Here is a 10,546-nt window from a genome sequence, read left to right as displayed (position 1 = left end):
TTTATGATTTTTTTGGTAATTTTCCCATCAGCCAGCGGGTGGTGAATCCGACAACGCACAAGATAGTTTCGCGTGGTCTTGTCACCGGAGGCAGCTGCTCTTGAACAGCCAAGAGTTACCCCAAAACATTCCGGATATGGTTTTAGAGTGTCCAAGTGATGGGGATTTTCGAGACGAAGATCTCTATTTCTTTGTTACGTCTCAATTTACAAGGTAGGTATAAAAAAACGACCCGTATCGCTAAATTTCTTAGAAATCACATATTAAACGTATATATTATCGTACTTTGTACCTGAGAGGGATTGGTAAGAAGGAATTTTGTTTGCAACGGAATATGGACACTTTCAAGATCATTACGATGGCCAGAAGTATATGTAACAACGTCCAACATTGGCCTGAAATTTCGATCTTATCGATGTAACTTCCAAGTAATCACGGCATCAAATTTGGGAAAGCTTTGATTATTTTTACCCTATTTAGAGTCCTTTTCGTTTTTTGCCACCAAGTTTTATTTCACTAAATCATCCTACCGTTAGCATGTTCCCACATGAATCCAATAATTCTCAACCTTAAATTATGTGGATTTCATACCGGATTTACACCTTTTAACGGTTACGATCCATTCGGTTCATTTGCGCCCATTGACGCAAATATTGCGCGATGTTCTAAGCGACAAGTATATATACAAGTTCGCACTTGTGGGTCATTTGTCGATTTCATCAATATTGCATCGTACGAGTGGAATGATTTTGGAAATTTTACATTTAGCCCGACCAAAACTTGGACGAACCTGGACCACCTCTGTTTTGGTAAGTTAATTACTTAGGAAATGTCGGTAATATCTTATACAACGCTACACCACGTAGCCTCAGGTATACATTCAATGATTTGCTGAGAAAATCTTGGAATAGAGGATTCACTTCAAAAACAACTGCACAGCACAGACCAGCCTGTATTCTATTCCAGTAAGCAACAAAAGCAGGGTTGTTTGTTTTGGAGAGAATCATTTTCAGGTGAATCCAGTGTCTTTCTTCTCTCTAGTCGGGATGGCCGTCCTAGGGATCAAACTCGGATCTCATGGTAAGTCTCTTGCCCTCGAAATTTTAATTTTCCTGGTCGAGTTCGATGGTACGTCAGTCTATGTCATACTAAAGTTTTTGTACACGAGGCTATTATCTAGGACCGTGTTTTGAAGAGGTCATTAGGAATGTTCTCGTGTAGCCATGCGCGTCTGCAGATGAGAGTATGTAGTTCTTTGAAAAATTGAAAGAAAGGGCACGAAACCGATATTTATTTATGCTGATGAATGATAAATACACCAGCAGTGTATTCTCTCAATTCAAATGCTTACTGGAGACAAGCCTGACATGGAAGGAACCAAAAATACAGTTCCTACTTTAACAGTCCTCTTTTATGTGTCTGTATTGTTTTACAACTGCATAGACAAGGGGAAAAGCCAAAATCATGAAAATTACTGTTCCGCGTCTTTGAAAAACACTGACTACGCCCCGCATCCACAACCTGTCTTCTTATTATGTATGCAAATTCCAACTGCAGCGTAGGAATGTCAATTAGTCCTTACAAGCTAGAACACAATAATGGTGGACCAAGCATCGCCGCATTGTGGATGAAACAAAGAGCTCTTCTGTTTGCTAATTAAGCAGAGTCAATTTAGCATATTAATGAAATTCGCACCTGAATGTGAGCTTAACCCTGTGTTTCTTTGCGAAACAGAATCGCAGATTCTTCAGGAACTTCAGAGAGCATGGCCGAAGATGAACTCACCTTGCCTGAGGGAGCAAGTCAGCATCATTTTGCAACTCGGCTTCCTTGGAACCCTTCTACTAGTTTCCTTGGGGAAATTAGTGCGCCTTCTGGGAAATTGGAGCAACACTACGGATCAGGCAACAGAGAGACACCTGATTGGTAACCAATCCAGCATAATAAACAAATCCAGCATTGTCTGCACAGTGTTGGTACTGGGGACACATCTCTTAATGCTATCAGTGTTGGTAAATGGCAACGACGCCACATGTCGTTCTAAAACTCAAGCATTTTCATCGGAGATCATGCAAATAGTATTCTGGGCAGTTACACTCATTGTACTGTACAAGATACGGAGAGAGAAGTATATGAAGTTCCCATGGATTCTAAGGGCATGGTGGATGTGCAACTTCCTCTTATCTGTTTTTTGCACTACTCTCGACATCAACTATATAATTAAGAACCACAGCCACATAAGGACACAAGACTTCGCCAACTTCATGTGTCTGCTTGCCTCCACTGGACTGTTCAGCATTTCCATTTGTGGGAAGACAGGCATGGTCTTCTTGTATGCCAATGGAATGAGGGAACCGCTTCTTTCTGAAAAAGTCGAGAAACATTCAGAATCCGAAAGGGAATCTCCATATGGGAAAGCTACCCTCTTGCAACTCATTACCTTCTCTTGGCTGAACCCATTGTTCGCGGTGGGGTTCAAGAAGCCCCTCGAGCAAAATGACGTGCCCGATCTTGACATCAATGATTCTGCAGCATTTATTTCTCGTTCTTTTATTGACTGCCTAAAGCAAGTCAAGGATAAAGACGGAGCCAAAAATCCATCCATCTACAAAGCAATCTTCTTGTTCATCAGAAAGAAAGCAGCGATCAATGCACTTTTTGCGGTAGTAAATGCCGGAGCATCATATGTTGGTCCATACCTCATAGACGACTTCGTCAATTTCCTAACTGACAAGAGAAGCAGGAGCTTGTTGAGTGGCTATCTTCTAGCATTAGCCTTTTTAGGTGCCAAAATGGTTGAGACTATAGCACAGAGACAGTGGATTTTCGGAGCACGCCAACTAGGCCTTCGGCTTAGAGTTGCTCTGATATCGCATATTTACAAGAAGGGACTAGTTCTGTCAGGCCAATCTCGCCAAAGTCACACCAGTGGAGAGATCATCAACTACGTGAGTGTGGATGTCCAGAGAATCACAGTTCTCATCTGGTACTTAAACACTGTATGGATGTTACCCGTACAAATCTCGTTAGCTATGTATATTTTGCATATTAATTTAGGTTTAGGGTCTGTCGCTGCGCTAGCGGCAACATTTATTGTGATGGCTTGCAATATACCTCTAACGAGAACTCAGCAAAGATACCAGTCCAAGATCATGGAAGCCAAAGACAGCAGGATGAAATCCACTTCAGAGGTTCTTCGAAACATGAAAACCATAAAACTTCAAGCTTGGGACAATCAGTTCCTCAACAAACTAGAGAGCTTGAGGAAAATAGAGTACCAGTGGTTATGGAAGTCGCTACGACTGGGAGCACTATCAGCTTTCATCTTTTGGGGTTCACCGACATTCATCTCCATTGTGACTTTTGGCATGTGTATGCTGATGGGCATTCAACTTACTGCTGGAAGAGTCTTAGCAGCCCTGGCCACTTTCCGAATGCTACAAGATCCCATATTTAGTCTACCAGATTTGCTCAATGTAATTGCACAGGGTAAAGTTTCAGTGGACAGAGTTGCTTCTTACCTGCAAGAAGATGAAATTCAACAGGATGCAATCGAATATATTCCAAAGAATCAAGCACAGTTTGATATAGAGATTATCAATGCAACATTCAGCTGGAATCCTGATTTGATTACACCGACTCTGACTGATATCGAGGTGAAAGTTAAAAGGGGCATGAAGGTGGCGATCTGTGGGACGGTAGGATCAGGGAAGTCAAGCCTTCTGTCGTGCGTCCTGGGAGAAATAGAGAAGCTCTCTGGCCAAGTCAAAATCAGTGGCACAAAAGCTTATGTTCCTCAGTCTCCTTGGATACTGACAGGGAATATAAGGGATAACATTCTATTTGGAAATCCATATCATCCCGACAAGTATGACCGAACAGTCAACTCATGTGCTTTGATTAAGGATTTCGAGCTGTTCTCAGCGGGTGATCTCACGGAGATTGGAGAAAGAGGCATCAACATGAGTGGAGGGCAAAAGCAAAGGATACAAATTGCACGTGCAGTTTACCAAGATGCTGATATATATCTGCTCGATGACCCTTTCAGTGCAGTGGATGCTCATACGGGCACACAACTCTTTGCAGTAAGTATTTACACTCTCTTGCAAGAATAGTGATATGATGATGGATATCAAAATCAGATCCTAGTGCGATGTCTCACATGCTTTACGACAAAAGTTTTCATTCTGAGTTTATTCCCTGTAGGATTGCCTGATGGGAATGCTCAAAGACAAGACAATACTCTATGTGACCCACCAAGTCGAATTTCTTCCAGCAGCAGATCTCATTCTGGTAAGAGAACTTCACAAAAGTGATTCTCCATTTGACCACGGCAAATGTTCTGAAAAAAAAGATATCTAATTGAAATAGACAGACATCTTCTGAAAATAACTCTGAGAAGTAAGATTTAAATAATTAACTCACCCTTGAGAATCTGAAAGTCCAGAGATCATGGTATGGAACTTTTATCTTTTGCTTCAGTTAAGCAACGTCTAAGCTCATATGTTGATAATGCTATTGTGGATCTGACATCAACAGGTGATGCGGGATGGAAGAATAGCACAGTTTGGCAAGTTTGAAGATCTCTTAAAACGGAATACAGGATTTGAAGTGTTGGTGGGTGCTCATAGCGAAGCCCTCGAGTCAATACTCACTGTTGAAAATTCAAGCAGAACAACTCAGGACCCAACAGCTGATTGCGAATCCAACAAAGACTTCGATTCTAAAGCTGAAATTCAACCAAGAAAGCATGACTCTGAGCATGATCTCTCCTTGGAGATATCCGAGAAGGAAGGGAGACTGGTGAAAGATGAAGAACGAGAAAAAGGAAGCATTGGAAAAGAAGTTTACTGGTCCTACCTAGCAACAGTGAAGGGCGGAGTGCTAATCCCAATAATTCTCCTAGCTCAGTCCTCATTTCAGATACTTCAAGTAGCCAGTAATTATTGGATGGCATGGGTTTTTCCTCCAACAAGTGATACTGAACCAGTGTATAAAATGGATATCATCCTGCTTATTTACGTACTACTCGCTGTTGGAAGTTCACTCTGCATACTTCTTCGAGGAATGGTTCTTGCAGTAGCAGGATTATGGACAGCACAGACACTATTCACAAAAATGCTTCACAGTGTAATGCGGGCGCCGATGGCATTTTTCGACTCAACCCCAACTGGAAGGATCTTAAACCGGGTGAGCAACATAGTGCTCCTGCATTTCAAGTCATAAGTTTGTCATTATAAATGAACATCAAAAGTGATAGCAAGCATAATTATTATTATCTTTTTCCATCATCCTTTCAGTTCTTGAGAAGCAGATATAAAATCAAGCGTATAACAACCACAAAATCAGACGTGAGCAGTTGAATTGTCACTTGCACCGTACTCAGATTGAAATAGTATAGCCTGTGCCAGTAGAAATCTAAACAAATAAAACCTGTTGTTCATATAAATTTCTCTTTATATGAAAAACAGGTTTAGGTAGTGGCCACTCCCTAATTAAGGATTCTACATGAACCCTATCAAACATTCAAGACAAATTCTTTAAAATTTCAAAATTTAACAGCAACTCCACAGAAACAACTAAAAGACAGATTGAAATCATTTCAATCCTAGATTAAATTAAAATGGGATCATTTTGCAGTGCCGAATAACTCACCACAACTGCCACAAAAGTCCACCCCTTTTAACGTGCCATCTTATCATAAATTCTACACATGCAAATATTATCGAGTTACGCCAGGTCACATGACAGGTGCAAAGGCTGATGTTGGTGTGATGACGTTGAACCATATTGTATGCAGGCATCTACTGATCAGAGTGCACTAGACTTGGATATAGCAGGGACATTAGGTTGGTGTGCTTTCTCCATAATACAGCTTCTAGGAACAATTGCAGTGATGTCCCAGGTAGCATGGGAAGTATTTGTGATCTTCATCCCGGTGACTGCAATATGTATATGGTACCAGGTAATATCATTCCTTACAAAAGTTGCACAATTCTTTCCAGGACAGGTTGTTGGAAGCATGTGAAGCAAAATGGCATATTGATAGCCCACGTATTTTAGTATTTTAAATGCTAGATTCATCATTTCCTACAGGAAATGGTGTCGGTCATGGTCATACTCTAAAAAAACAAGAACCTAATAGCCGTATCTAGAATCTGAATCAAATTCTTCAAAGCAGTTCAATCAAAGAGTTGACAAGGCCAGTTAATAATGTCAGGACATCCCTTTCCGCTTCTATTCTTTGTCCAATGTGACTCTAGCATCGTCTCAAGCAATTCAGGAACTTCCACATTCTTTAAAAATGTTTAAAGATGAATAGGTGGGAAGATGTTTCCACTCCTAAAAATAGAAAGACGTGAATCAAGCCAAATACTATGACAAGTAAAATGCTCCTACTAAGTTGCTCCAAAATATGCCACCAAAAACTAATACTATATTGAACAATTTATTGAAACATTCTTCTTTCCTCATTTCAGCAATACTACATACCAACAGCAAGAGAACTAGCCCGCGTATCAGGGATTCAACGAGCTCCAATTCTACACCACTTTGCAGAATCAATAGCAGGAGCAGCAACAATTCGTGCTTTTGACCAAGAAGATCGATTCACTGATGGAAATCTAGGGCTTGTAGATAACCACTCAAGGCCATGGTTTCATGTTGTGTCGGCAATGGAATGGCTTTCATTTCGCCTAAATCTGTTGTCTAACTTTGTCTTTGCCTTTTCATTGGTTTTGCTAGTATCCCTCCCTGAAGGAATTATCAACCCTAGTAAGTCATGCAAATTTTCTCAGAATATTTCACTACGGCAAGATCATGAGTAGTATGTACTATGCGTACCATACACATTTCTTTTTAATTCGGATAATGTCAGACATCTGCTAGAATCAACAGTACAAAAATGAGTAAATCTCAAATTGAATAATAGTCAGGCAGTTAATATGAAATCCTCTCTGCCAAATTCAAGCATAGTCTAGTATGAAGCACTTACTAGAACAGGATTTATACAGAAAACACTTAAAAGATAATCTTTTTTTTTCAGGCATAGCAGGGTTGGCTGTAACTTACGGAATTTACTTGAATGTTCTTCAAGCTTCTGTTATATGGAATATATGCAATGCTGAGAACAAAATGATCTCATTTGAGAGAATACTACAGTACTCACACTTAGCAAGTGAAGCAGCTCTTTTGATAGAAGACAGCAGACCTCCAAGCAACTGGCCAGAAACGGGAAAGATCTGCTTCAGAAACTTGCAGGTAAGCTAAACATCAAATTCCGAGATATCCAATGAAAATCTCAGTTCCCATCCCAACATTATTTTGATATTTTCTGCATCACTTATGGATGAGTTCTTTATAATTGCTATCAATCTCACTCTCGTCCTCTGGAATGCCCATTAGATGACTTGGACTCACTGACATGTTATTCTTGCAGATCCGATATGCTGACCATCTCCCATCTATCCTTAAAAACGTCACCTGTACGTTTCCTGGCAGGAGAAAAATTGGTGTAGTAGGAAGGACAGGGAGTGGAAAATCAACCCTCATACAGGCCATCTTTAGGATTGTTGAGCCCAGGGATGGAAGCATTATAATTGATGATGTTGACATATCCAAAATAGGCCTTCATGACCTTAGATCAAGACTCAGCATCATTCCACAGGACCCTACAATGTTTGAAGGAACAGTAAGAGCTAACCTTGACCCATTGGAGCAATATTCTGATAGAGAAGTATGGGAGGTAAAACTTCTTTCCCCAAAAGCTTTGCCTCATATGTGACTTTAAGTGGAAGAAGAACTCAGTAAGTAAGATTATTTAGCATGAGAAGATCTCATCATCCAAGTCCAAGTGATAGAAAAGACAATTGTCCTCACACATACACATTCTACCGGATTTATATCATTTGACACAACTTAAATTGTAAATAGACTTTGCCACAACCAAGTACAGTGGATTACAAACAACTTCATCATGTTTCACTAAACTAAAAAGTTTCTCTATGAGAAGCTCTATAGCTACAAATTCGTGCATTTCCCCAGATTATATCATGATAACAGAATTTCTGATTTTACAGGCTCTAGAGAAATGTCAACTTGCTGATATTGTCAGAGGAAAGGAAGAAAAGCTAGATTCTGCAGGTCTGATCCATTAATCGCATCCGTCATACAAAGTTGCAAGCTTTGTGAAAGTAATTCTACTAATCATTTTTTCTAACAGTGGTGGAGAATGGAGAAAACTGGAGTGTGGGCCAAAGGCAGTTATTCTGTCTTGGTAGAGCCTTGCTGAAGAAGAGCAGTATACTTGTACTCGATGAAGCAACGGCATCAGTTGATTCTGCTACCGATGGCGTGATCCAAAAGATCATTAGTCAAGAATTCAAAAACCACACAGTGGTGACAGTAGCTCACAGAATCCATACAGTCATAGACAGCGACCTTGTCTTGGTTCTCAGTGATGGTAGGATACAAAACATTATTCTGTAAACACCCATTCTCTCTTGCCTAAACATTTCCATTTTAGAGTTAATACTGAATAGCTCCTTTCATTTTTTGATCGAACAGGAAGGATAGCAGAATTCGACGCACCCACCAAATTACTGGAAAGAGAAAATTCATTCTTCTCCAAGCTCATACGGGAGTACTCCATGAGGTCACAGAGTTTCAGCAGCATAGCACACCTCGATAGCTAAGCCCAGCAGTCAAAACATGAAAGGGAGCAGAATCAAGGGGGACTAAGAGAAACCATGGGGGGTTCGACGATTGCATCTACGCTATCATTTTCACATGGGTGCATCATTGAACACAACAAGACCAACAATCTGGGAAGTGATTAGAGCTTCTGAGTTCCGCTCTAGGATTGGCACGCAATTATTTTTTTTGTTAGGCTGAGTGCAGATACTTCATTGTAAGAAAGATGCTTCGCCGAGGTTCATTTAGCAACAGGATCATGGAGGCCGTGGTTCGATATTTAAATTTTCTAATACTCTCCCGAACACCTAGGTTAAACTTTGGCATAAGACTATGGGTCAATTTACTTGATAAAATCCATTTCTCCAAATGATTGTTTTCAGATTTTCCAAAGCTTGGGTGATGGAATACTCGATCAGCGGAAAGTGTTTTCTTTGAATTGGAAACAACATGCTTAAATTGGGAAAAATGACTTCGCCTTCGAACAAGAAGGAAATCATTTTTCCTGATTTGTTATTTCCTATCTTCAAGTCTCTATCTCTTGTCAAGTTTTTTCTTCTTTTTTCTCGGTAAGTCTCATCTATTCTTTCATAAATATTGTCTATCATGTCCTGAATATCCTTTATTAATGCTCATGTTCATCTACATTTCTAGAAAAGGCAATCATGTATATTATTTTACAAATATGAATTCATAATTTCATTCTTAATTTCTTTTTGATTTTTGTTATTTTGATGGATAAATAAAGAAAATGTTAGTTCTAGTTTTTTAGTATTATATATCAATTTTAATGATGCCTATGGTGCATTTACTTATTATCAAATGCCATAAAAACAATTATTTCACATTGTTTTCAGCAATAGCAAACATCGAAAAATAGTTCACCTTTTCTAAAATCGAATTTCATGAAAACATTTTCCAGTGATAGAAAGTTTTCAGTGAAACAAACAAAGCCTGAGCGTGAAATTATAAAACTTTATGGAAAAGATTTGAACTTAGAATCTCTTGTTATCATACCAAATAAAATTTTATGGGATCATCATCAACTAATCTAATATTTAAGTTGCCAAATAAAAACGTAGTTTAATATTTGAATATTGTAATGAGTTATTTTATGTGTTATAGACTTTGATTCCTTATTTGGTCCAAGAAAGTAAACCTTTGAATGTAGTTATATAAACTGGAATAAGAACTTTTATGCGGAAAACATTTTTAGTGACTACCGCCTTCCGTAGTATAATAATCAATTCAAAGTATTATTGATTAATAAAAGAGCTCATGCATTATATATGCGCGTAAGAAAAATTGAAAAAAAAATCTAGACATGCATCCACAAAAAATGTATTTGAAAGTTTGAATTAATTTGAGAAAATGATTTGTTTTAAGAAAGTGTATCAAACTGATTGTTGGTGAAGAGAGACTTAGATCTAAATTCCAAATGTAAAAGATCAAATGAATAAATTATCTTTTTGAATAAAAATTTTACTATTGTGCAATCGTATAAAGGGAAAATTACCAAAAAAGTCATAAACCTATTGCATTTGTGCCAATTCAGTTCTAAATCTTTCAATTGTGCCAACTTAATCCTAAATATTTTCACGTTTTGTCAATTGAGACCATCCGGCCAATTTTGGCCGGAAATCATGATGTAGAAGTCGGCTACCCTACGTGGCACAGCCGGCACTGTCATAGACATTTTTTTAAAAATGTTTATACCTTTTCGATTTTTTATTGATTTTTCCTTTTCTTTTTTCTTCTCTTCTCTTTTCCTTCTTTTTTTTTTTTTATACTGTGGCCAACGAGGTTGCAGGAGCTCGCCGGCCACGGGTTCGCGAGGTGCGGCCATGGGCAAAGG

At 38.9% G+C, this 10,546-nt stretch overlaps 1 protein-coding gene across 1 annotated transcript; it reads left to right on the top strand.

Annotated features, from left to right (window-relative positions):
• The first annotated feature begins 1,745 nt into the window (after positions 1-1,745).
• LOC115665427 (putative ABC transporter C family member 15) lies at positions 1,746-8,909 on the top strand. Its single transcript, XM_030587314.2, has 10 exons — positions 1,746-4,085; positions 4,207-4,293; positions 4,540-5,190; positions 5,801-5,965; positions 6,480-6,774; positions 7,046-7,260; positions 7,439-7,744; positions 8,079-8,142; positions 8,222-8,461; positions 8,566-8,909. The coding sequence occupies exons 1-10, from the start codon at positions 1,776-1,778 to the stop codon at positions 8,691-8,693; spliced, it is 4,461 nt and encodes a 1,486-aa protein (XP_030443174.2). The 5' UTR covers positions 1,746-1,775; the 3' UTR covers positions 8,694-8,909.
• Positions 8,910-10,546: the final 1,637 nt, after the last annotated feature.

The sequence above is a fragment of the Syzygium oleosum genome, unplaced genomic scaffold (assembly GCF_021117445.2).
Source record: "Syzygium oleosum isolate NSW1041296 unplaced genomic scaffold, Sole_v2.1 Sole_v2.14, whole genome shotgun sequence".
NCBI classification, from domain to species: Eukaryota; Viridiplantae; Streptophyta; class Magnoliopsida; order Myrtales; family Myrtaceae; genus Syzygium; species Syzygium oleosum.
This window is presented reverse-complemented; position numbering and strand designations above follow the sequence as displayed.

What these genes read in the sequence shown, in the direction of transcription:
- LOC115665427 (XM_030587314.2), top strand. Translation starts at nt 1,776, where the DNA reads ATGAACTCACCTTGCCTGAGGGAGCAAGTCAGCATCATTTTGCAACTC. An exon ending in CGGGCACACAACTCTTTGCA is followed by an intron (nt 4,086 to 4,206) that starts GTAAGTATTTAC and finishes TATTCCCTGTAG; the next exon opens with GATTGCCTGATGGGAATGCT. An exon ending in CTGATAGAGAAGTATGGGAG is followed by an intron (nt 7,745 to 8,078) that starts GTAAAACTTCTT and finishes CTGATTTTACAG; the next exon opens with GCTCTAGAGAAATGTCAACT.